Source organism: Carassius auratus, linkage group LG28B (assembly GCF_003368295.1).
Source record: "Carassius auratus strain Wakin linkage group LG28B, ASM336829v1, whole genome shotgun sequence".
In the NCBI taxonomy this organism is placed as follows: Eukaryota; Metazoa; Chordata; class Actinopteri; order Cypriniformes; family Cyprinidae; genus Carassius; species Carassius auratus.
Genome location: NC_039293.1, coordinates 7,031,310 through 7,058,720, shown reverse-complemented (window position 1 = coordinate 7,058,720; position 27,411 = coordinate 7,031,310). Strand labels below are relative to the sequence as shown.

The following is a 27,411-nucleotide window of genomic DNA, read 5'->3' as shown; positions in this document are numbered from 1 at the left end:
TGCTTCAATTTATAACGACGTTTTCAGCATTTCTCAGAGGGCAGGCTTCAAGTATAACTCGTTTGAAGTAATGGTGCTTCATATAACATTATCCAGAGAAACAAATGTTAATGATAAATCCCCTGTTATGTTTGTACTGGCTACTGTATACAGGCCACCAGGGCACCATACAGACTTTATTAAAGAGTTTGCTGATTTTACATCCGAGTTAGTTCTGGCTGCAGATAAAGTTTTAATAGTTGGTGATTTTAATATCCATGTTGATAATGAAAAAGATGCATTGGGATCAGCATTTATAGACATTCTGATCTCTATTGGTGTTAGACAACATGTTTCAGGACCTACTCATTGTCGAAATCATACTCTAGATTTAATACTGTCACATGGAATTGATGTTGATAGTGTTGAAATTATTCAGCCAAGTGATGATATCTCAGATCATTATTTAGTTCTGTGCAAACTTCATATAGCCAAAATTGTAAATTCTACTTCTTGTTACAAGTATGATAGAACCATCACTTCTACCACAAAAGACTGCTTTTTAAGTTATCTTCCTGATGTATCCGAATTCCTTAGCATATCCAAAACCTCAGAACAACTTGATGATGTAACAGAAACTATGGACTCTCTCTTTTCTAGTACTTTAAATACAGTTGCTCCTTTACGCTTAAGGAAGGTTTGTTAGACCCTATACCATCTAAGCTCCTAAAAGAGGTGCTTCCAGAAGTCATAGATCCTCTTCTGACTACTATTAATTCCTCATTGTCATTAGGATATGTCCCCAAAACATTCAAACTGGCTGTTATTAAGCCTCTCCTCAAAAAACCACAACTTGATCCTAAAGAACTAGTTAATTATAGACCAATCTCGAATCTCCCTTTTCTGTCCAAGATACTAGAAAAGGTGGTATCCTCACAATTATGTTCCTTCTTAGTGAAAAATGGTATATGTGAGGATTTCCAGTCAGGATTTAGACCGTATCATAGTACTGAGACTGCTCTCCTTAGAGTTACAAATGATCTGCTCTTATCATCTGATCGTGGGTGTATCTCTCTATTAGTTTTATTGGATCTTAGTGCTGCGTTTGACACAATTGACCACAACATTCTTTTGCATAGACTTGAACACTTTGTTGGCATCAGTGGAAGTGCATTAGCATGGTTTAAATCGTACTTATATGACCACCATCAGTTCGTTGCAGTGAATGAAGATGTATCATATCGATCACAAGTGCAGTATGGATAACCTCAAGGCTCAGTACTAGGGCCGCTACTCTTCACGCTTTATATGTTACCCTTGGGAGATATCATCAGGAAACATGGTCTTAGCTTTCACTGTTATGCTGATGATACTCCGCTTTATATTTCTTTGCTGCCCGGTGAAACACACCAATTTGAAAAACTAATGGAATGCATAGTCGATATAAAAAAAACTGGATGATGAGTAATTTCTTGCTGCTAAATTCTGAAAAAAACTGAGGTGTTAATTATAGGACCTAAAAACTCAGCTTGTAATAACCTAGAACACAGTCTAAGACTTGATGGTTGCTCTGTCAATTCTTCGTCATCAGTTAGGAACCTAGGTATGCTATTTGATTGCAATCTTTCCTTAGAAAGCCACGTTTCTAGCATTTGTAAAACTGCATTTTTCCATCTCAAAAATAGATCTAAATTACGGCCTATGCTCTCAATGTCAAATGCAGAAATGTTAATCCATGCATTTATGACCTCAAGGTTAGATTTTTGTAATGCTTTACGTTCTCAAAACTCAGGCAATTTGATAATACCTAGAATATCAAAATCAACTGCGGGTGGCAGATCCTTTTCCTATTTGGCTCCCAAACTCTGGAATAACCTACTTAACATTGTTCGGGAGGCAGACACACTCTTGCAGTTTAAATCTAGATTAAAGACCCATCTCTTTAACCTGGTTTACACACAACATACTAATATGCCTTTAATATCCAAATCCGTTAAAGGATTTTTAGGCTGCATTAATTAGTTGAACCGGAAACACTTCACATAACACCCAATGTACTTGTTAAATCATTAGAAGAATGGCATCTATGCTAATATTAGTCTGTTTCTCTCTTATTCTGTGGTCACCGTAGCCACCAGATCCAGTCTGTGTCCAGATCAGGGGGTCACTGCAGTCACCCGGATCCAGTACGTATCCAGACCAGATGGTGGATCAGCACCTAGAAAGGACCTCTACTGCCCTGAAAGACAGCGGAGACCAGGACAACTAGAGCCCCAGATACAGATCCCCTGTAAAGACCTTGTCTCAGAGGAGCACCAGGACAAGACCACAGGAAACAGATGATTCTTCTGCACAATCTGACTTTGCTGCAGTCTGGAATTGAACTACTGGTTTCGTCTGGTCAGAGGAGAACTGACCCCCAACTGAGCCTGGTTTCTCCCAAGGTTTTTTTTATCCATTCTGTCACCGATGGAGTTTCGGTTCCTTGCCGCTGTCGCCTCTGGCTTGTTTAGTTGGAGTCACTTCATCTACAGCGATATCATTGACTTGATTGCAAATAAATGCACAGACACTATTTAAACTGAACAGAGATGACATCACTGAATTCAATGATGAACTGCCTTCAACTGTCATTTTGGATTGACACACTGTTTTCCTAATGAATGCTGTTCAGTTGCTTTGACGCAATGTATTTTGTTTAAAGTGCTATACAAATAAAGGTGACTTGACTTTATAAGTAGAATTCGTATCATTATTATCATTATTTGTTAGTTTCTATTCCCCAATTTAAATTTTTACAGAAACAGCGATTGACCAAAAAAGCACCACTACCGTTCCTAAGCTCAGATAAAATGACTAATATGCATTGAAACATGGTTATCAAGTTTGAATTCTAAATACTAAAGTTCTATGATTAAAAAAAACCTGTCTGGTGAGTAAACGTATATAAAAAAAAATACTGTCAGAAATTATGGCTGGCTGTCATGTAAAAAAGCACAATAATATCCTTTAAATGATAAAGCGGAATGAAATATAACTTTTTGACATTGTTCTTTATGAAGGAACTCCATCTTTGAGATGATCTGAATCGCACAGTTGGTTATGAAGACGTTATTCACTGTGAAATGTGTAGATTGTTACAATGACAGTCAGAGACGTTCTGAACCATATGCAGTGTATTTTATAAGAGAATGGTTATACAGGCAGAGAATGGAGAACAGCATCAAGTATTTCAGGGATATATCCAAATACAGAAACGTTAACAAGCAAGAGTTCGAGGAAGGCGGCAGAGAATCCAAGGCAGTATACACAATCCAAAATCAGACATGGGAAGAACAAACACAGGTAAAGCGCTCGATAATGCTAGAAAAGGCTAAACAAGACTTTGCCAAGACTGAGTGTGATTGTTCTGATTATATGTGTGTGTGTGTGCAATCAGTCCCAGGAATAAGGCAGGATGGGAAATGGAGTTCGAAAAAGGGGATGGAAACCAAAATGCCTCAGTCCTGAGTGGAGTGTCCTCTATTGGAGTTTATGAGTTCTCCAGCTAATGATCGTGACATAGATAATGCTTCTTTGTCATGTCACTTTTAATGACAGATTTATCCAGATATTTTACTGCTTGATGCATTATTGTCTCATTTGGTGATGACGTGAATCAGATCTGAAAGTGCTGGATCTAAAGATGTTCTACTTACTGTGAATGTTTTTGTATGACTGTGTAGAGAAGAAGATTGATTAAAACCCTTCCCATGTGCAGTGCAGTGATATGGTTTCTCTCCGGTGTGAATCCTCTCATGTGTTTTTAGATGTCCTGACTGACTGAATCTCATATCACAGTGTGAACACTTGTGAGGTTTCTCTCCAGTGTGGATCCTCTCATGTGTTTTCAGATTTGATGACATACTGAATCTCTTGTCACAGTGTGAACACTTGTAAGGTTTCTCTCCAGTGTGAATCCTCTCATGTGTTTTCAGATTTGCTGACTGATTGAATGTCTTGTCACAGTGTGAACACTTGTGAGGTTTCTCTCCAGTGTGGATCCTCTCATGTGTTTTCAGATTTGATGACATACTGAATCTCTTGTCACAGTGTGAACACTTGTATGGTTTCTCTCCAGTATGAATTCTCTCATGTGTTTTTAAGTCTCCTGAATTATTGAATATCTTGTCACAGTGTGAACATGTGTAAGGTTTCACTCCAGTGTGAATCCTCTCATGTGTTTTTAAGTCTCCTGAATCATTGAATCTCTTGTCACAGTGTGAACACTTGTAAGGTTTCTCTCCAGTGTGAATCCTCTCATGTATTTTCAGGTGTCCTGTCCGACTGAATCTCTTGCCACAGTGTGAACACTTGTAAGGTTTCTCTCCAGTGTGCATCCTCTGGTGATGTTTTAAACCGCCCGCTGAAGTAAAAGTCTTCTCACACTCAAAGCACATGTAATCTCTCACACCAGTATGTATTTTCTGATGTTCTTTAAAATGGTGTAGATATGAAAAACTCTTTCCACACAAATGACATGAATGTGGTTTCTCCTTTGTATGAACTCTTAGGTGTGTTTTCAGGACTGAAGCCCACAAAAATGTTTTTCCACATTGATCACATGTGTACAGCTTCTCTCTAGTGTGGATGTTCAAGTGATCCTTAAGGTTTGCTAAGTGTTTGAAACGCTTTCCACACTGGTCACAAGTGAATGGTTTCTCTTCTGTATGAATTCTCATGTGAACATTAAGATTATATTTCGATGTCAATCTCTTTCCACACTGAGTGCAGGTGAAATATCTCTTGGCTCTTGTTTTCTTTAAAAAAATAGTTTTTTCTCCATTTTTAAAGTTATTTTTCTCTTCAACTTCACTCAAATCTTCATTTTGCTCATTTTCTTCAATCAACTCTAAAATAAATGCAAAAACAGTCAATTTGTCAGTAACTCAAAAAATATTGGTATGTAAATGTTAACATGTACATTTAGTCATTTAGCAGATGCTTTTATCCAAAGCGACTTAAAAATGAGGACATTGGAAGCAATCAAAAACAACAAAAAGAGCGACATAAGTGCTATAACAAGTCTAAGTCAGGTTAACACAGTACACGTAGCATGGACTTTTAAATAAAATAAATAAATAAAAAGAAAACCGATAGAATCAAAAAAAAAAGAATAGAACAAGCTTGTGTTAGAGGCCTTTACACACACACACACACACAATAGTTTACTTGCAGAATGCAAGCTTCTAGAGGGCACATAAGTCTGAAGTAACAAATTTAGGTAAATGGGTGCAGAGCCAGTGGTAGTTTTTTAGGCAAACATCAAGTGCAGCCAGGAAGCCAGTGCAGATTGATAAACAGAGGTGTGACATGTAATCTTTTTGGCTCATTAAATATTAATCTTGCTGCCGCGTTCTGAATTAATTGTAAAGGTTTGATAGAATTGGCTGAAAGACCTGCCAAGAGGGCATTGCAATAGTCCAGCCTGGACAGAACAAGAGCTTGAACAAGGAGTTGTGCAGCATGTTCCGAAAGAAAGGGCTTGATCTTCTTGATGTTGAATAAAGCAAATCTGCAGGATCGGACAGTTTTAGCAATGTGGTCTGAGAAAGTCAGCTAATCATCAATCATAACTCCAAGGCTACTGGCTGTTTTTGAAGGAGTTATGGTTGATGTGCCTAACTTGATGGTGAAATTGTGATGAAACGATGGGTTTGCTGGAATCACAAGCAGTTCTGTCTTGGCAAGGTTGAGTTGAAAGTGATGGTCCATCATCCAGGAAGAAATGTCTGTTAGACAAGCTGAGATGCGAATAGCTACCGTCGGATCATCAGGATGGAATGAGAGGTAGAGTTGAGTGTCATCAGCATAGCCATGTTTCTGAATGACAGAACCTAATGATGCCATGTAGACAGAGAAGAGAAGTGGTCCAAGAACAGAGCCCTGAGGCACCCCAGTAGTTAGATGTTGTGATTTGGACACCTCACCTCTCCAAGATACTTTGAAGGACCTATCTGATAGGTAAGACTCAAACCACTAGAGTGTGGTTCCTGAGATGCCCTTTGCCAGTAGGGTTAATAGGAGGATCTGGTGGTAAACGGTGTCAAAAGCAGTGGACAGATCAAGCAGGATAAGTACTGAAGATTTGGACACAAAGTGAGGAAAATGTTTTAAAAAGCATGCGAGAGTTAGATGTATTGTAAATTTTTTTCTTATGGTAGGATTTCATTTTAGCAGTGGAGACATTAGCAGAGAAGGAAAATAGGAGTGAGTGATACACATTAAGGTCAGTAGTATTTTTGGATTTGCGCCACAGCGTTTCAGCAGCTCTAAGCTTAGAACAGTGTTCGCGTAGAAAATGAGAAATTATTGGAGAGTGCTGCAGGTTTAGCAGTGTCCTCTGGTTTGATCCAGGTCTCTGTTAGGGCCATGAGATTAAGCTTTGAAAAAGCTAAATTAAATTTTGTTTACAAGCCAGGACTCTTATCAAACGTGAAGTTTGGAAAAAACTGGACATTATATGCATGAATTACAACAACTTCCTCTTTCATAGTATTAACAGCATTTAGTAAATGTTGCTAGCATGTTTAGCACACAATGGCATATTTTACTGTGTTGCTAATAGTGCATCACAGTGTTAAATGTCACATCCTATTGCCAGTAGGTGGTGCCATAACCATAAACGAGTATGAGCGTTGAGATATCTTCAGGCTAGGACTCTAATCAAATATGTGAAGTTTGAGACATATTGGACATTGTATGTATGTGTTACAACAACTTCCTGTTTGATGGGGTTAATAGCATGCTTTAGCACTGAGCTATGTGTTGCTAGCATATTTGAACATGTTTCTAACATGTTGCCAGCCTATTTAACACTTGTTGATGCTTTTTAAATATATTTCTATGTGCTATGAGTTCAACTGAATTTGGGCATGGGTATGTGTTCAGGACATAACACCAATGAAACGTGTGAGGTTTGGGGCAGATCAGACATTGCAAAACAAAGGTTGTCAGGACGCCAGGGACAAGCCTTTCGACGAAAACTCAATTTCACATTGCACAGCAAATCTAAAGATGATCTGATTAAAACAGTAGGAGGAGTTTGTTAATGTACGAGGCCTGAAAATGACAAAAACTGCCCAAAAAATCATTCAGGAAAATAAAAAATAATTTTGAACAAGGACATTTTTTTTATAGGTAATGGTTTGTTACACAACCAATTCTGAAACCCTTAGATGTACATTTTCATATAAAACCCATATAAAACTACTTGAAAGTGTTTAACCATCAGTATTATGAATGAAGAATAAATACCAACCTGTTAGCTCTTCAGTATCTTCAGTGTGTTTGATTCTGCAGGGTTCTGGATCTTCCATCTCCTCTCTTTCCTCTTTAATAAACTCAGTCTTTACAGATTTATTCCTGAAGCTTTGATGCTCGTCTTCACTTGTAAATGGATTGGAATATTCCAGCTGAATTTCTGTGTGGAAGAAGATTTGCCATAATCAACAAGAAATCTAGAAGTGTGTTCTCTTTGTAAATCATTAAATCACTATATTAAAATAGTGTAGAGCACATCAGTTTAAACTGCTCGATCAGTAACACTGCTCTCGCGAGTGCTAGTGCACATACTCTATGTATTTCTAAATAACAGTAAGAATGAATGTGTCTGTGAAAACAGCAGCTAGATGGAATGTGCTCGAGCACACGGCCTGGGATGCCATCAGGACCCCGCAGCCTTGCGGATATTTACCCATCGGAAGGATCGGATTACATCCGCGACAGAGTGCGCTCACATCTTCACATTTTCACAAATAGCTGTCAGCTTTGCCTCACCAATGTGTTACATTTGAGGGCTGCAGTCGGGAAAAATTTAAGAAAAACACTAGTTAAAATATTTGATGAAAATTAAGTAGGCCTACTTATGAAGTTATGTGCGTTTCTTAGAATTAATTCAAGCAGGATAAATGTCATTCCACCAGCTGGGCACAGTCCAGGAAAAGGTCCGTGAGAGTGATTCTGAACTTCTTTGGGATGGCACCACAAGGCGTCGTTCACTTGCAGAGCGCAAACTTCTGGAGGACACATAGGATTTAACCAGTGAGTTTAGGTAAGTTGGTGCCGTGCCAGTGGTCATCTTGTAGGAAAGCATCAGTACCTTGAAATTGCTGTGAGCGGCTACTGGTAGCCAGTGTAACCTGATGAGGAGAGGAGTAACATGAGTTTTTTTGGCTCATTGAAGACAGCCCTCGCTGCTGCATTCTGGATCATTTGCAGAGGCTTGACAGTACATGCAGGAAGAGCCAGGAGAGCATTACAATAGTCCAGTCTGGAGAGAACAAGAGCTTGGACAAGAAGTTAGGTGACTTGCTCTGACAGGAAGGGTCTAATCTTCCTAATGTTGTATAAGGCAAATCTGCAGGACCGGGTCATTGTAGCAATGTGGTCTGTGAAGGTTAACTGATGATCCATCACAACTCCTAGGTTTCTGGCTGTCCTCGAAGGAGTTATGGTTGATGAACCCAGCTGAATAGAGAAGCTGTGATGAAGCAATGGGTTAGCTGGAATCACCAGGAGTTCTGTCTTCGTAAGGTTAAGCTGAAGGTGATGGTCATTCATCCAGCTAGAAATGTCATTTAGACAGGCTGAAATGCGAGCAGCTACCGTCGGGTCATCTGGCTGGAATGAGAAGTAGAGTTGGGTGTCATCAGCGTAGCAGTGATAAGAAAAGCCATGCTTCTGAATGACAGATCCTAAAGATGTCATGTAGATGGAGAAGAGAAGTGGTCCAAGTACTGAGCCTTGAGGAACCCCAGTAGCAAGGTGGTGTGACTTAGAAACATCACCCCTCCAAGACACACTGAAGGATCTGTCAGAGAGGTAGGACTTAACCCACAGGAGAGCAGTTCCAGAGACCCATCTCTCTGAGGGTGTACAGGAGAATCTGGTGATTAACGGTGTCAAAAGCAGCAGACCGGTCCAGTAAGATGAGTACCGAGGATTTTGAAGCTGCTCTTGCTAGTCGCAGGGCTTCAGTAACCGAGAGCAGAGCAGTCTCAGTTGAGTGGCCACTTTTGAAGTCAGATTGGTTGCTGTCCAGGAGGTTGTTCTGTCCAAGGAACATAGAGAACTGGTTGAACACAGCTCACTCAAGTGTCTTAGCAATGAATGGAAGAAGGGATACCGGTCTGTAGTTTTCAAGAAGCGCTGGATTTAGAGATGGTTTCTTTAGCAGTGGGATTACCCGAGCCTGCTTGAATGCTAAGGGAAATGTTCAAGAGTGAAGAGAGGAGTTGATAATGTTAATTTTGGAGACGTCCATCTCTGAGAGTGGGGAGAAGGAGGATAAAGAGTTGTCCTCAGTCTGCTTTGTGGAGAATTGGTCACTGATGGATCTTGTCTTATTTGTGAAGAAAACTGCAAAGTCATCCGCTGTAAGAGTCGATGGAGGAGGTGGTGGTGGCGGATTAAGAAGAGAAGAGAAAGTTTTGAAGAGTGTCCGCTGTTTTAGCCGTGAAGACATTTGCAGAGAAGGAAGAGAGGAGAGATTGATACAGACTGAGGTCAGTAGAGTTTTTTGATTTCTGCCATTTCCTCTCTGCAGCCCTGAGTTTAGAGCGATGTTCACAGAGAACCTCGGACAGCCAGGGGGCAGACGGGGCAAGGCGTGCTGGTCTAGACAACAAAAGTTGTCCAAGCAAGATGTTAAAGTGGAGCAAAGAGTGTCCGTGGCACTCTTCGTGTCCAGAGCAGAAAACTGATTATACCGGTTTTCCGGTTTATGAGTTTTTTTTTTGTTTTTTTTTCATGCATAATCAGGTGTACAATGCATTTTAATGCATTTTCTGCTGGTTGATATTCCAAGATGTGCTTGCGGCTAATGTGCTGGAGCAAATTGCTCGTGTTGCCGCCTTTGGCGACAATTTTAGTCCAACAGCACTATTATATGTATATGCATAATTTGCCTGCAGTGCATATGCAGTCCGCAGCACAGACTCATTGTGCTTTCACCCAGGACGTGTTTGCAGTCTGCTACTGATCCCGGTCTGTTCATTGTTTTGATTTCATATTGTAAGTCTTTTATCACAGAACAGTGACAATCTTTCATATAGACATTAGTTTAAACTCAATAAATATAAACAACGCATTATTCATGCCTTTTACTTCTAGGTTTGTGTAATAAGCTGCTCAAGCAAGCGGAAAAACATTTAAACACAATAATTAGCCTACTTGTCTTGTTAAAATATTTAAAATTAAAACACCACAGACAGAAACAGTCTAGTGCATTTTGCATTTAAATCTTTATCACAAGCAATCCCACGGGTCTTAATGAACTTTGTTTTTCTGCTTCCATAAAAGTGAACATATATACTGTTTTCCTTGTTTATCTGGAAGTGCTCTTGTTCTTGTTTTAAACCTAGCCAAAATCCCATGTGACTGCGTTTCCATGTCAATCCATGTAAATTTTTCCCGCGAACAATGCGTTTTCACTTTAATTCAGTGCCTGCAGCACAGCAAAAATAGACAACAACTGCTGCAGAGCACCGCTCTTGGAACACACTGACGCACCTCAACCTCGCGCAGTTGGAATCCGTTAATACGCACAGCAGCTGGACATGTGTGAAACAGGCGTTATAACGTAACACCAGAGCACTGCTGAGTTTACCCTCAGCACGCCTCGGAGTCGCTGCAGAAGTGCAACATTGTAAAGGGTCCTTCTGAAACAGTGTCTCGCGGCCGCGGGTATATCAGGACGATTCCTCACGCCGCACGCGCATGTTTTAATTGTTAGAGGATATTTTCATTTTGTATATCGCTGCTATGCAGATGATATACAAATCTACATGCCTGTATCTAGGAAAAATAATAGTTCTCTAGGCAACTTAACAGCATTTCTTGAGAATGTGAAAGCTTGCCTTTCCAATAATTTTCTTTTTCTGAACTCCGACAAAACAGAAGTCATTGTTTTAAATTCTCAGAATCCAGGCCAAGAAATCACCTTTACTTTGAATCTCTTAGTTCATCTCTCCCCAAGTATGGAATCTATACTTTCCCTATACTTTGGTAAAGGGGCGTAGCCATCTTCTCAGAAGTGAGGGGGGCAGAAATGATATATACAGTATGTATGTATGTGTGTGTGTGTATATATATATATATATATATATATATATATATATACACACACATGTTTCATCTTAGCCTAATCACAAATTACTGTAATTATATTACTCCTATAGCTTAATATATTTAATGCATGTCTACATTAACAAAATAATGAAATTAGATACAAATATCCACATTTCTGCGACAATACAATATGGTGCAAGTTATTACAGTAAATCAATGGTAAATGATGGTGATTTGTAGATTAAAAAGTCTTCGGATTGTTGCGCGCACTGTTTCTACAGTTTATCAGTTATTAAACACTATATTATATACTACAGCACCTTTCTCTGTTAGTCAACACTGTGATGTTTGTATGTGGGCCTGACCGCTTCACTAACGCTAGCTAAAGCCTGACTTCATCTTCATGTGAAAGATCACGGACTGTCTGTGACCTCCATTGTTATTGGAAAAGGTTAACTTTAACAGATGAAACCAGATCGGCCGACCTGTACACACTCACAATCTGACAGGATTCCCATGGTTTCGTTCTGCTTTTGGCAAAGTATGTTAACATCAAGATATGACAGATTTTTGGTCCACATGATCTTTAGGGTGTGAAGTATTAATATATCAATCAATCAATCAATCACCTTTATTTATATAGTGCTTTAAACAAAATACATTGCGCCAAAGCACTGAACAACATTCATTTGGAAAACAGTGTCTCAATAATGCAAAATGATAGTTAAAGGCAGTTCATCATTGAATTCATTGATGTCATCTCTGTTCAGTTGAAATAGTGTCTGTTTTAATTTGCAATCAAGTCAACGATATCGCTGTAGATGAAGTGACCCCAACTAAGCAAGCCAGAGGCGACAGCGGCAAGGAACCGAAACTCCATCGGTGACAGAATGGAGAAAAAAACCTTGGGAGAAACCAGGCTCAGTTGGGGGGCCAGTTCTCCTCTGACCAGACGAAACCAGTAGTTCAATTCCAGACTGCAGCAAAGTCAGATTGTGCAGAAGAATCATCTGTTTCCTGTGGTCTTGTCCTGGTGCTCCTCTGAGACAAGGTCTTTACAGGGGATCTGTATCTGGGGCTCTAGTTGTCCTGGTCTCCGCTGTCTTTCAGGGCAGTAGAGGTCCTTTCTAGGTGCTGATCCACCATCTGGTCTGGATACGTACTGGATCCGGGTGACTGCAGTGACCCTCTGATCTGGACACAGACTGGATCTGGTGGCCACGGTGACCTCGGAACAAGAGAGAAACAGACAAATATTAGCGTAGATGCCATTCTTCTAATGATGTAGAAAGTACGGTGTTATGTGAAGTGTTTCCGGTTCCGGTTTCCCTAATTAATGCAGCCTAAAAATCCTTTAACGGATTTGGATATTAAAAGCATATTAGTATGTTATGTGTATGCCAGGTTAAAGAGATGGGTCTTTAATCTAGATTTAAACTGCAAGAGTGTGTCTGCCTCCCGAACAATGTTAGGTAGGTTATTCCAGAGTTTAGGCGCCAAATAGGAAAAGGATCTGCCGCCCGCAGTTGATTTTGATATTCTAGGTATTATCAAATTGCCTGAGTTTTGAGAACGTAGCGGACGTAGAGGAGTATAATGTAAAAGGAGCTCATTCAAATACTGAGGTGCTAAACCATTCAGGGCTTTATAAGTAATAAGCAATATTTTAAAATCTATACGATGTTTGATAGGGAGCCAGTGCAGTGTGGACAGGACCGGGCTAATATGGTCATACTTCCTGGTTCTAGTAAGAACTCTTGCTGCTGCATTTTGGACTAGCTGTAGTTTGTTTACCAAGCGTGCAGAACAACCACCCAATAAAGCATTACAATAGTCTAACCTTGAAGTCATAAATGCATGGATTAACATTTCTGCATTTGACATTGAGAGCATAGGCCGTAATTTAGATATATTTTTGAGATGGAAAAATGCAGTTTTACAAATGCTAGAAACGTGGCTTTCTAAGGAAAGATTGCGATCAAGTAGCACACCTAGGTTCCTAACTGATGACGAAGAATTGACAGAGCAACCATCAAGTCTTAGACAGTGTTCTAGGTTATTACAAGTAGAGTTTTTAGGCCCTATGATTAACACCTCTGTTTTTTCTGAATTTAGCAGTAAGAAATTACTCGTCATCCAATTTTTTATATTGACTATGCATTCCATTAGTTTTTCAAATTGGTGTGTTTCACCGGGCTGCGAGGAAATATAGAGCTGCGTATCATCAGCATAACAGTGAAAGCTAACACCATGTTTCCTGATGATATCTCCCAAGGGTAACATATAAAGCGTGAAGAGTAGCGGCCCTAGAACTGAGCCTTGAGGTACTCCATACTGCACTTGTGATCGATATGATACATCTTCATTCACTGCTACGAACTGATGGCGGTCATATAAGTACGATTTAAACCATGCTAATGCACTTCCACTGATGCCAACAAAGTGTTCAAGTCTATGCAAAAGAATGTTGTGGTCAATTGTGTCAAACGCAGCACTAAGATCCAATAAAACTAATAGAGAGATACACCCACGATCAGATGATAAGAGCAGATATGCATTCACAGTCATTCAGTTTTGTTTGCGTGTGGTCACATAATGAGTAAACATGCTGATGGTCACAATAGTGACCGCTGGGATAACAGTGAACGTAGGTCTACTATATAAATCCAAATTACACGAACATGTTGCAGTGACTGAATTGAAGTTCAAATGTTCCAAATAAAGTTACAATATTTAGGGATGCACTGGTTGACCAGCCATAAACCATGACCTGTCTTTTTTTTTCTTTTTTTTTTTTTTTACCTTAAAATTACATCGACTTAATTTGATTTAAAAATCACCTGCTGTAGCACACTGAGAAACAGTGTTTCATTCATCCAATTAAAACATTTTAGAGTAATGATTCACGTCTATATGTACATTTCTTTTACTTGAGACAATAGTTATTTATATTTCATTGGCTCAAGTAAAAAAAAAAATTATAGATGTGAATCATTACCCTAATTTTTTTTTATTGGATGAATGAAACGCTGCATCTTTGTTTTATTCACACCAACATTTCATTTGAACATTTTGGAATAATGTATTGATATAGCATACTTTTATTTAGTCTCACTGGTAAAGACCTTTTTTAATTTAAAACCAAATGTAAAAACTAAAACAAACACTGAATGCTGATTAAGAAACCTCTTATTGACTGTGTGTTGATTGTGTTGTGTGGATTGTAGAACTGTGCAGTTATTGAGTTTAATGTCACATGATTACAGTTAATCTTTTATTTAAGGCCAGTTCTCTGTAGTTTCAACACAATTCAGAAACAGAAGCTAAAGTCTGATGTCTGTATCATCTGTGTTTGGACTGAATGTAGTCTTACTGTGCAGTTACTGCCGTTCATTTCAGATGGTTACAGTTATTGTTTTCAATAGTCAAAATTCAGTTTAGCCAATTAAACACCAAATAAACATCTTGTTTATGCACACTTTCCTTCTTTCTTGTTTGTTGCTTAAAGAAAAAAAAACTGAAATCTGTATCGGAGTTGGCCATGAAAAATCATGATCGTGCATCCCTAAAAATATTGATGTTGATCAAACTGTGTAAAATAGCTGAGATATATAAAATATGTTTATTACAGCAGAAATGTGTTAATCCAGTACAATTTAAAAAATAATAATTTGATTATTTCCTATTTGGATATTTTCATGTCCTGGAAAAAAAAAAGGATTAAACAGGTTAACCTTGCTTTGTCGAATACACTGCTGCTTTATTCTAAATTACCCACTAAACACCAACAGATCTGTTTTGAATTAACGTTTGAACTTTTTTTGTGATTTCTGTACAGATGTGTTTTCGAGGGAATCGTGTGCGTCTTCTCTCTGATTTATAGCTCAGGCGTGTGTGTTCTCCAGGAAACCGAATGTTTCCCCTTCGATGACATCACTCGCGTGAGGAGCAGTGTGTTTGAGCACCTGATCTCTGTTAAAACATGATGAAATACTGCACTGATTTAAAGTTCAAATGTTACAAATAAGCACCGAACCGATTCTTTTGATGATTGATTCTGAACTGATTCTGTGCTAATGTTATGAGCGCGGGTAAACCGAAGGCTTGAATCAAGGGCAATCATCACCAATGACGCCATTATGTTGAGCTCAGCTTTTTCTTCAAACGGTTTATTTGATCGAACTGTCCGAAAGAACCGGTTCACTTGAGCACCTGCTCCTTTGCCCCTTAAGTGCCCTTTTGTCAAAGAAAAATGTCCTCCCATTTTTATTGTAATAACATTCCCTTTTGTGAATGCCTGCCCACGCCCAATCATAATATTAGCACAATTTATTAATAATAATTTAGCCATAATTACAATTACCAACATGATGACTGTTCACCTGACGATGACCTCACCTGACCGGGACGATTCCTCACGCAGCACGCGCATGTTTTAATTGTTAGAGGATATTTTCATTTCAAGTGGTGTTTCATTCTCAGCGAAGTGATTTTGATGTGTATTTACTCATTATTATTTTACAAGAATGATGTGATGTGAGAACATGCAGATATATTGTTTATATTGTTGTGTGTAGCCTGTAGTGTAGAAGTAACACTAGCTGTTTGAGGAAGAAATGTTTCACAGGCATCGAGGGGTCTGGTCTTTTTTATGCTATTTGACTAAACTTTTATTATATTGCAGTACTTATTTATTTTTTAACACCTTGAGTGCCTAAAAAATAATTATCAAAATACTGGTAAGACTTATTCAGATTTTCTCATTCTCTGAAGTATCATTATAAAAATAAAAACAATTCAGAAATTAATTAAAATATAATTATATTTTAAATGTGACGCAAATATTTTTTTTCTACAATAGCAACAGACAGCAAGACCACTTAAGACCACTAGCCTGTAAACTCAATAATATCTCTCTGGAAATAAATGAAAAAATATCAATGTCAATAAAAACTGCATAATATACCTGACATCAAAGTGCAGTGTGAAGGATATGAATAACAAATGTAGCCTGTCATTTGTTAACATCGCAAAGGTGTTCAATTTTAGACAACAACAACTATAACAGTAATAATAATATTAATCACTATATTCCAGTGTATCAGTTTTTTAATGTTTTGTATCAATATTTAAGGTGGACTTATTGATTAGGTGCAAGAGTAGAAGTGATGGTTAAAATAATAGAATAATGCTGAAATAGTAAATTGAGTCTTGTTCCTAGATGGACAGAGAGTGGAAACTAATATCAGATGAGGAGATGGAGATAGAGGAAGATAAAGAGGGAAATGTAGAGGCACAAGTGACAGAAAGAGAGCAGGTAACAGCAAGCCAGGAGACAGAGGCTGGTGAGAAAGAGGCACAAGTGTTTTCTACAGTTTTTACTAAAACCGCTGTTCTTAATTATTCTGTAGAACAGAGAGGAAAATGCCATCAGGTTGGGACAATTTAAGACATTTCAGTTTCTAATCCCAGAGCTATTATTATTTTAAACTTAAAATTGTCTTCTCTATTGTGTCTTTTTCAAAACTGCATCAAAGCATTTGCTGCTGTATCAATACATAACCATCCATATCTATATGTGAATCAGCAAGGAATGCATCACAATATATTGCTGTATTGATAGTTTGACCAGCGCCATTTAAAGCCTTGTTCCATGTGTAAGCCCTCTCACCCGGGTCCTCTCTGACGCTCCTCGCGGGGCTCGAACCCGGGTCTCCGGCATGGGAGGCGGACGCACTAACAAGGAGGGTAAATGGTTACAGCCACTAGCATCTGTGCCCCGTTTATACTTTGAGCACCTGCCCCTCCAAAGGTCTCTGCACGGCCCTGTTCAGAGGGAGTCAGCCACGGTTAAAAAGTTATCTGCTTAAGTCATTTGTGGATTAATGCATATTGGAGACATGAACCGTTTAAAACGCCAACCCTTTAAAGTTTGGGCATATTGTTTGTAAACTGCAAATGATTAATTAATTAAAAACAAAGTAGTTGATATGCTGTGTTGTTTTTGTTGTTTAGAAGCAGTAATATGCAGTTATTAGCCGTGTCCACTTTATTTTTTGTTGGTTTTCATGAGACCCCCTTTGAAATGACCAGGATCCCCCATTGCCCCCCCAATCACAATTGTCTGGAGCCGCCACTGCAAATAAATTACACTATTGATGTTGTGATGCTGGTAGCACTATATGAATACTTGATGATACATGTTACAAAAACCATTCTGATATATGTTGTTGGTTGTATTTTATCTCACTATTCCTGTCAATATTGTATAAGAGCTTTTAATGAATGTGATCAAATAGCTGGTCTGAGATATCTGTCTATGACTGAAGAAAGGTGTTCATTCAGTACACCCATTTCCCCACCGGTCACTACTGTGACCGACCATTAATAATTATTGATTATTTCAAAGGGTTATTAATGTTACATTATTGTGATATTTTCATGTCTGGAAAAAAATGGGATTAAACGAGTTAAATGACATTTTGCCAATACTTTCCTATTTACTGCAATACTAAAAAAAAAAAATCTATTGTTAATACAGATTACAAAATAAAAAATAAAAAACAACAGTGACCAAAACAATTGTTCTGCCTCCGTTACACTTTTCTAAACAATGAAAAACGGTCTCAGGTTACGTATGTAACCATAGTTCCCTGAGTAGGGAACGAGACACTGCGTCCTCTAGGGGGCGCTTTGGGGAACACCTCGTCGTGACCCGTGTCTGAAGCATACAATGAAAAAACACCAACTTGTTGGCCGTCGACAGCCTCCGACGTCACTACCGGCGCGACTATAAATCAGCACCGGGAGAGCACGTCATTATCTTCTTCGTCTGAAGCTTGCGTCCGAAGCATGGCAGAGAGCTAGAGGACGCAGTGTCTCGTTCCCTACTCAGGGAACTATGGTTACATACGTAACCTGAGACCGTTCCCTTTCGAGGGAACTTCGAACTGCGTCCTCTAGGGGGCGCTTTGGGGAACAGTATACCCACGCCGCCATGCTGAGGGGAATGCAGGCCAGAATCATGGCGAGCACTAAGTACCAACTCTACCATTACTATGGGAGTTGCCCCTGGGACGTTTAGACGGCTGTCTGTGACAGTACCCCTTATGGCCAAAAGGCCTAAGCTACATACCCAACTTAATTGTTAGGGCCTCGGCCCTGGGTAGAGCTGAAGGCTTGGAATCAGGAAAGATTCCTTTAAAGGGATACGGCTAAGAACCTAGCATTTTTACCAATTCTTGCCTGTCACACAGGGGCTACCGCTAGCTTACGCATAAGCTTGCTGAAAGAGCTGTCTCAACAGTTCTCTAGTAGCAACACCCTGTTTAGATAGGTATCCGAGGATACATAGGTGGAGTGGCGCCCAAGATGAACGGGGCTTTTACCAACTCAAGAAAGGGCACGAAGCAACCGCGCGAAGCCCTCACCATATAGGATTTTAGAAAGAATGCAGAATACTAGCGTGCAAACTTACCACAGTGTGGATTTCAGAAAATGTGCAAAGACTACACGTGCACACTTACCATAGCATGGATTTTCAAATACTGTTCTAAGGAGGGGCTCTCGTGGCACTCTGATAGAGCAGCTCATAGATGGAATGTTGCATCTTAAAACAGTATGATTGAGAGTCATCAACTCGGTCTATGGAAACAATACTGGAGCGCTCTGGGAAAAAAACAGAGAACTCCGTCTCGTACGAGAGGAGAACTCCGAGCTCAGAGTAGCGCACTCATAGGTGACCCATTTTTTGGAAAAAGGGGAGCGCTGCTAAATTACCACGAGAATCAATAGCCCCTCATGTTGAGAAAAGCGATGCTTGAGGTGTATAAACAAATACACACTGGCTGAATGGAGCCCAAGGAACCAAGGTCTAATCATCTCAGGAAAGGGAACGAAGCGTTACCCCTCATCGTACAAGATTTCAGAAAGTTTGCAGAGTCTTGCATGCAAACTTACCACTTGTGGATTTTTAGAAAGTGTGTTCACATACACACTGACCACCATGTGGTTTTGAGAAAGTACACAAAGCTTAGCGTGTGTACTTAAAGGTTCCTAAGCATCGTAGAGGAGCTGAATCTCACGGGAGAGGCAAGCTCAATTTTACAAACCTCGGGTGAGGGGAGCATCACCTGAGGCAGCATATACAAGAAGACTTCTGTAACTGCCACCTCCACTTCCCGGTAGATACGACAGCACCCCTAAGCGGCCAGGAGACCCCTCGGGGTGACCTGGCCAGACATCCATGAAATTCCCTGCAGTGCTGTGCCAGGCCTGATGATCAAGGAGGCTCCCTCAGAAGCCTGTGATCTCAGCCGCCTAATACCGGAACATGAAGCCGGATGGCTGCTGCTGACGAATGTTTAGTAAACACCAGCAATTAAATACACATAAGTATATACAGAGAGGGTTACATGTACTCACTCACCCTCCTACGCCGGAGCCCCGCTCAAGGGGTACCTCCTTTTAACCTGGACCATCAGTTTCAGGTTGGTTGCTATGGACATAGAACCATAAAAAAAAAAATATTATAGGTCCAGCATAGGAGACTGTTATGCGAGAGGTTTCCACCTAACCTCGATCAGGTGGAGAGCTGGTGGATACAGGGGAATTAGGAAGGGGAGTATAAAAGCAGAAGTTAACCTTTCGAAGTCGATTAACGCATATACGCGTTTGTCTTTTCTTTTAGTAGATACCTCGGTATCATTCTGATTTGGACGAGAACGCTGCCTCGTCTAGATCATACCTCTTAGGTTCTGCTTACCTCCTCGTGACCCACGATTCCTCTAACCCCTGCCCGCAGGTGGGGGAGGAGCGTGAGTTGCGACACTAGCCTTCTGTGCCCATCTTTGATCCTCAGATCGAGTCAGGCCAGGACCCCTATGTTGTTTGGGCTCAGACCTGGACCTTCGTGGGACGAAGGATCTGAAAGCAGCAGAGCGCGCCTTCGTCTCCCTGAACTTTTCAAATCGCCGCCTCAACGGAAATACCGAAAAGTTCAGAAGGCGAAACCTGAGCATCGGGCAGAAAGCATTTTCTTTCCTCCCGATGTCTGTTCATCCACAGATGTCTCTCCGCTGCCACCATGGCCGCCATAGTCCTGCCCCATGGCGGAGGCGGCCTGCTTGGTAGCATGGAGAGAGATCCATGGTGTGGCGCAGCTCAGCTACCTGATCAGAAAAAGGCCCCAGCCTCTATCCAGGTCTCTTAGCAGATCAGTCTGATATGCTTGAAGCACCAGCATTGTGTGTAATAAAGCCTCAGCCTGACCTGCTACTGCGTATGCCTTGCCATTTAAGCGAGATGATTTTCTGAAGGGGCTTAGATGGCAAGGAGGGAGAATAAGAGAGGAGGTTTCCCCTGCAGAAAGAAAACATTTTTCACATATAAAAATTTATAAATTATTTATAAAATTTTTAGCTCTTTCTACAGGGGCATTCCCTCCTAGCCGCTTTCACGCATCACCTCGATGTCGGCAGATTACTTTAATGCCGAAACCGATGGATGCAAAAAGAAAACGGCATCTTTCATTTCTTTTTAATCTCTGTATGGAGATCATGCACAAATGAAAGGCTCACCTGAGCTGGAGGGTTATGGTCAAAAGGTAATTTTCGCTCAATAACCTCCAACAGCTCTACATACGCAGGGCAGGACAATTGAGAAGGCTCAGCCTCAGCTTCTTCACCATCCTCAAATATCTCCTGCTTTTCCTGGGTAAAAACCCAGCAGAGCACTAACCTCAGTATGAGAAAGTGTTAAAGATATAACATCATCCTCCCAAGGCTCTCTCTCGTCCGCTGCCCCTTTTTTTTTTTTTTTTTTTTTTACGATCTCGAAAGGGAAAGTCCCTCTTTAAACCATTCAGACAGATCCATATGTATTCTCACGAGCTCATTTTCTTTCCTGCCTCAGCGTGGACAGATCCTGAACCGCGGGAAGCAGATGGCTTGCCTTTATTTTATTTTTTTTAGAAGAGAGACGAACGAGAGCGGAGCTTTTTCCATTGAAAAAACGCTCATAGTGCACGCAGATTGCCTCCTTAAAGACATCGCGTGCGTGCTCTTCACCCAAACAAATGACGCAAAGATCGCGTGTGTCATCGGGTGTCAAATAACGCCGACACGGATGCACACATCGTCTAAACGCTTGCTAGTTGTCGCCATGATAAACAGAGAAAGATCGCCCTTACCGGTTCTTTCAGATGCACGCTTCAAACAAAACAGTCAGTTGAAGATGAAGAAGATAATGACGTGCTCTCCCGGTGCTGATTTATAGTCGCGCCGGTAGTGACGTCGGAGGCTGTCGACGGCCAACAAGTTGGTGTTTTTTCATTGTATGCTTCAGACACGGGTCACGACGAGGTGTTCCCCAAAGCGCCCCCTAGAGGACGCAGTTCGAAGTTCCCTCGAAAGGGAACTGTGAATTGCTCACCTCTCCTCAGAAGACTCGACTGGACTCCACAGCTGCGAAAGCTGCTTCTTCTTCTTCTGTGGGGTTATTAGAGAGGTGTAGAACAGATTTGAGGTGTATATCGCCACCTCCTGTGCTGGAGGGAAGGGATATCAGTCTAGGAGTGCATATTCTGTTCTTCAGTGCGCTATTTGTCATGGATTTTAAAACGGGATTTTTAATTTAATATAATATATATCATTTGAAATTATATGTGGGTGTGTGTTTGGTTGTACATACACATATATGCTGTTTGTTGTTTTGGTGTTTGGTTTGGTGTTATGCTAGAATCATTATTATACTCTTATACCTTTTGTTCTTTAATATTTTGAAAAGTTTTTAGCTTTATTTTTTTTAAATTTAATTTCATTCAAGTTTTTACATTTTGTTTTATGCATTTGTCATATTTTTTGTTTAATTTCTTTATTTTTTTTATGTGTATAGGTAGCATTTATAAAGTTTTAGCTTTTAGTTTTTGATCTGTTTTTAGTTGTTTTAGTACAACAATTGATTTCTTCTGTTGTCCTCATTTATAAATTGCTTTGGATAAAAGTGTCTGCTGAATGACTAAATAATAATAATAATAATAATAATAATAATAATAATAAATTTACCTGATCCTTGATTTGTATTTTATACATTTCTGATTGTAAATTCTTTGCATCCCTTATGCAATATTCCACTGTGGCGGGGCGGGGGGGGGAGACAAGGAAACTATCAACACCTGTCTCTTGTTTCAGTAATTGGCGCGGAGAGAGGACCAGGCCTGGGCTTTGGTTTATGTTTGCTTTTTATTTGTGCACGACAGTCGTCTGCGAGGGGCTGTTGCACTCTTTTGTGTTTATTTTTGTAATTAAAGTCCACCGGTTCCCAGACGCACTGCTGCTCGGCCCTCCACCAGCTGGGTGATCTCCTCCGCGGTGCCTGGCGGTGACATTGGACGGCCCTCGGTGGATGGCACGACACTCCTCTGCCTCACTTACCGCCCCCCGCCCCCGCCACATCCACTTGCCTTGCCACTTGTATATTTCCACTCTTCCACAATACTCCATCATCTGCGTACAATGCTGTTTTAATTCCTGGATGAATTCCTTCAAACACATCATTAATCATAATATTAAATAAAACAGGACTTACAACATTACCCTGAGGTGTCCCATTTTCCACACTTACCACCTGAGATAATGTATTAACCACTTTGGCTTGAACTGATTGACCAAATTAGAAAACTTAAAACAAAATTATAAAACCTACCTTCAGTTCTTATTCTCTGAAACTTTAATAACAATCCTTCTCTCCACATCATATTATAAGCCTTTTTAATATCTGGATAGACTCAAACTAACACCTCCTTCATTGATAACAATTTTTATTTAAAGTTTCTAGCCTTAGTATTGCATCTAATGCAGATCTACCAGGTCGAAAGCCAAATTGATAAGGTCTTATGGATTGTTTGCTTTCAAGGAGTGACGTCAGGGGCTGTCGCCGGCCAACTTGTTGGTGTTTTGTCAATATATGCTTCAGACACAAGTCATGACGAGGCATTCACCATATTGAACAGCTGGTTTCATCTGGTTCAACTGCCCAGGTCACGAACTGCAGAAAATGACAGGATACAGACAACAGGGAAGCAGATGAAGCACCCAGAACCGTGACAGTACCCTGTCAGGCTCTCAACGGGACAGGCAGCGACTGGAGTAACCCTGCTGGAGGTCGAATTGGAGCCCTTACCGGCAGCACAAGCAGGACATGCCGACACAAACTGACGAGCGTCCCAAACCATAAAAGGCCAGCAGAAGTGCTGCTTGATTAAACTACAGGTACGAGCCGCAAGCTAGCACGGATGAGTGAGCCCACTGTAGGACATTAATTCGATCGGGGGGCAGAATGGTCACTGGAAGGATGAATCTTGCGTCAGCCTCAAAGATCCGTGAAAGTGCCTCAGGCTTAACATTTTTGGGCCTCTGATGGTAGGAGATGTTAAAATTGAACCGACCGAAGAACAATGCCCAGAGAGCCTGTCTGGAATATAGTCTGCGCCCTCTAACCAGTGGCGCCACTCCTCCAGTACCAACTCAACAGTCAGTAACTCCCTATTCTTGATGTCATAATTCCGTATCGAGGGGGTTAAAGTCAAGTCAAGTCACCTTTATTTATATAGCGCTTTAAACAAAATACATAGCATCAAAGCAACTGAACAACATTCATTAGGAAAACAGTGTGTCAATAATGCAAAATGATAGTTAAAGGCAGTTCATCATTGAATTCAGTGATGTCATCTCTGTTCAGTTAAATAGTGTCTGTGCATTTATTTGCAATCAAGTCAATGATATCGCTGTAGATGAAGTGACCCCAAATAAGCAAGCCAGAGGCGACAGCGGCAAGGAACCAAAACTCCATCGGTGACAGAATGGAGAAAAAAACCTTGGGAGAAACCAGGCTCAGTTCTCCTCTGACCAGACGAAACCAGTAGTTCAATTCCAGGCTGCAGCAAAGTCAGATTGTGCAGAAGAATCATCTGTTTCCTGTGGTCTTGTCCTGGTGCTCCTCTGAGACAAGGTCTTTACAGGGGATCTGTATCTGGGCTCTAGTTGTCCTGGTCTCCGCTGTCTTTCAGGGCAGTAGAGGTCCTTTCTAGGTGCTGATCCACCATCTGGTCTGGATACGTACTGGATCCGGGTGACTGCAGTGACCCTCTGATCTGGACACAGACTGGATCTGGTGGCCACGGTGACCTCGGAATAAGAGAGAAACAGACAAATATTAGCGTAGATGCCATTCTTCTAATGATGTAGCAAGTACATAGGGTGTTATGGGAAGTGTTTCCCATAACACCCAAGTGCCAAAGGATGTTCTGTCCATGGAGGCTATGGTTGCAGTGTAATTAGATATTATCAGGTTTTGTCCAAAAATAAGATTTCCGGAAAAACTGGCCAATTTGAAGGAGAGTATGTAAGGAGGACGAGTCACCTCTACAATCCTGGATGGTGATCTCATTAGGGTTGGAGGATGGCTTAGTAGAGCAGCTATGCCAGTCAAAGCAAAACATCCAGTTATATTGGCTAACACATCTCCAATCTTATTCTCTTTCATGTACACCAAGAAACAGGCCATGGTGGATGAAACCATATGCTTTCTCGTCTGCATCAGAAATATTGGATTCCTGGTGCCTGTGCTGCCATTAGAAAGGTTTTGTCTAGGTGCGTTATCTGTCGTAGATTGTCTGCTTCACCTGGACATCAGAAAATGGCTGACCTTCCTTACAATAGAATAACTCCTGATGAGCCTCCTTTCAGTCGAGTTGGTTTAGACTGCTTTGGACCGTTTGAGGTTAAACGTGGAAGAGCTGTGGTCAAGAGGTATGGGCTCATTTTTACATGCTTGGCGATGCGTGCCATACACCTTGAGGTTCTTTCATCTTTGGACACAGACTCCTTTATCAGTGGTTTTAGGAGGTTTGTGGCAAGACAGGGTCAAGTCCTTTAAATCCGCTCTGATAATGGTACTAACATTGTGGGCGCTGAATGTGAATTGAGGGAGGCCATTGAACAGTAACCTCATAAATGACGTGCTGTTACAAAAAGGTGTGAAATGGGTTTTCAATCCCCCAGCAACATCACACCATGGAGGTGTTTGGGAAAGATTTATCCGGTCAGTTCGTAAAGTGCTAAACTCCATTTTGAAGACTCAGACTCCGGATGAAGAAGGCTTGGTGACAGTGTTTTGCGAGGTTGAGGGGATTGTTAATGGCCGTCCAGTAACAAAAGCATCAACAGACTCTGAAGACTTGGAGTCATTGACTCCTAACCATCTACTTCTGCTTAAATCATGGCCGTTGTTGCCACCAGGATTGTTTGAGAAGGAGGATGTTTATGCTCGTCGTCACAGGAAACAAGTGCAGTATATGTTGGATTTGTTCTGGAAGCGCTGGGTGAAGGAGTGCCTTCCTGGACTTCAGGAGCATCAGAAGTGGAATACTGCTAAAAGAAACTCTGTTCCAGGAGATCTCATCGTGTTAGTGGTTAATATGGTGCCTCACAATACTTGGATTACAGGAAGAATTGTAGATACTGTTCCGGACAAATATGGACTGGTGCGAAGTATACTGATTAAAATTAAAACCAGTTATCTGAACAGGCCAATAACTAAAGTCTGCCTTCTGCAGGAAGCAGATGGGCAGTGAAGATCTTTGGATACAGTGGATATGAATTTTGACTTTAAAGGACTAAAAGTTCACTTTAATGTCTGTCTCCCACAAGGTGGTTCTGGTGGTCAGTTATTACTATGAAATAATTTGGGGCCGGAATGTAGGAGCCATACATTTGGGTTTGATTAGTCTTTTATGATATTTCCTCTTTTCTATACTGTTGTGTATGTGCACGCGCATAGTGTTGTTATTGGTTTCTGTGGGTGTCACTGGGGGTGTGGTGTCTGTATTAATGCGTGTTTGCACACCTGTGTGGTGGTGGGTGTTTGGATTATGGAGTGTGTTGATAAACTCTGTTGACTGTCGCCATCATCTTCTGTTACTGCACTGTCTGAGGTATCTTTGCATGGCTTATGAAATGCATCAATTCAAGTAAGTGTTGGTTCTTGCTAAGTTTGTGAAATGGAACAATAAAGACGTCCCATCATGTGCAATGGTTCAGTGTGACGCGTCTTCAGTGTAAACCCACATGTCTTAGCCTGCAGCGGCTTTAGATAAGTTTTAATGTTTGTATGCCGCAATAGTACATATGGCAATGTTTTTGCAACAGCTCCAAGTCTCATACACAGTGTCACCATCTAAATCAGTTAACTTATTTGTTCACTCCTTTCTAATATAGTCCAGTCAACTGCCATACACTATTTAGGGATCAGTGAATGAGTGATTTTGGACCCAAGCACTAGTTTGTAGTCTACACTGGGATGAGTGTCCATCTGAATGGACTATTAAATCACTGGCTCACTCGATTAATTAAAAAACTGATTCATTCAAGAAAAGAAACACGTGTTACTATGCACTGTTGTATAAAATCAATAGCATATGCATATGTACTGATATTCAGATTAGTATATTGCTTGTGCAATGAATATAAAAACATAAAAAATACATTATTTCTTCTTTAATTGCTTGAATTATAAGGGAATTCTAATGGTATTCTAACAAGAATGAATCACGCAGTGAATGATTCTGGACCGTCCAAACATGTTTCTATTTGGCTTTTGCAAAGTCCATGATTTTACTATCGTCTCTCAGTCCCTCACAGTCACACATTCAGCACAATAACATTGTCATGGAGATCTTTAAATTCTAATGAAATGAAAAATCCTACCTTTTCTGTTGTCTTTGCAATGGTTTCAGGCACTCATGCACATAATAATGACATATATCCGAGTCAACGAGACGAAGAGAAAGGCATAAGGAATGGACTGTAGCACAGCCCAAGAAGCCGAACATCAGTGTGAGGTTATGATTATGTGCCAGCAGAGGGAGACAGAGTAGATCTGATCTGTCTTCACAGTGCTGTCTGCTGAAGAACTGATGCTGAGAGAGAGAGAGAGAGAGAGAGAGAGAGGGAGGGAGAGAGAGAGGGAGACAGAGAGCGAGAGGGAGAGATAGAGGGAGACAGAGAGAGAGAGCGAGAGGGAGAGAGAGGGAGAGACAGAGAGAGAGAGAGGGAGAGAGAGACAGACAGAGAGAGAGAGAGAGGGAGAGGGGGAGGGAGAGAGAGAGAGCGAGAGGAAGAGAGAGAGGGAGAGAGAGACAGAGACAGAGAGGGAGAGAGAGAGGGAGACAGAGAGAGAGAGAGAGGGGGGAGAGAAAGACAGAGACGGAGAGAGAGAGGGAGAGACAGAGAGCGAGAGAGAGAGAGACAGACAGAGACGGAGAGA

General features: G+C 40.8%; 1 protein-coding gene across 3 annotated transcripts; it reads right to left on the bottom strand.

Annotated features, from left to right (window-relative positions):
- Nucleotides 1–3,140: 3,140 nt before the first annotated feature.
- LOC113067418 (zinc finger protein 664-like) lies at nt 3,141–21,710 on the bottom strand. 3 transcript variants are annotated; one of them, XM_026239820.1, is made up of 4 exons: nt 21,520–21,710; nt 16,760–16,914; nt 7,280–7,441; nt 3,141–4,870 (listed from the first exon to the last, which is right to left on the bottom strand). In XM_026239820.1, the coding sequence occupies exons 3-4, from the start codon at nt 7,335–7,337 to the stop codon at nt 3,618–3,620; spliced, it is 1,311 nt and encodes a 436-aa protein (XP_026095605.1). In that variant the 5' UTR covers nt 7,338–7,441; nt 16,760–16,914; nt 21,520–21,710; the 3' UTR covers nt 3,141–3,617. The 3 variants fall into 3 exon arrangements, with proteins under 3 accessions (XP_026095605.1, XP_026095606.1, XP_026095604.1); XM_026239821.1 differs by lacking the exon at nt 16,760–16,914; XM_026239819.1 differs by lacking the exon at nt 21,520–21,710 and having other exon boundaries at nt 16,760–17,689.
- Between the last annotated feature and the right edge of the window lie 5,701 nt (nt 21,711–27,411).

What these genes read in the sequence shown, in the direction of transcription:
- LOC113067418 (XM_026239820.1), bottom strand. Translation starts at nt 7,337, where the DNA reads ATGGAAGATCCAGAACCCTGCAGAATCAAACACACTGAAGATACTGAA. An exon ending in AGATACTGAAGAGCTAACAG is followed by an intron (nt 4,871 to 7,279) that starts GTTGGTATTTAT and finishes CATTTATTTTAG; the next exon opens with AGTTGATTGAAGAAAATGAG.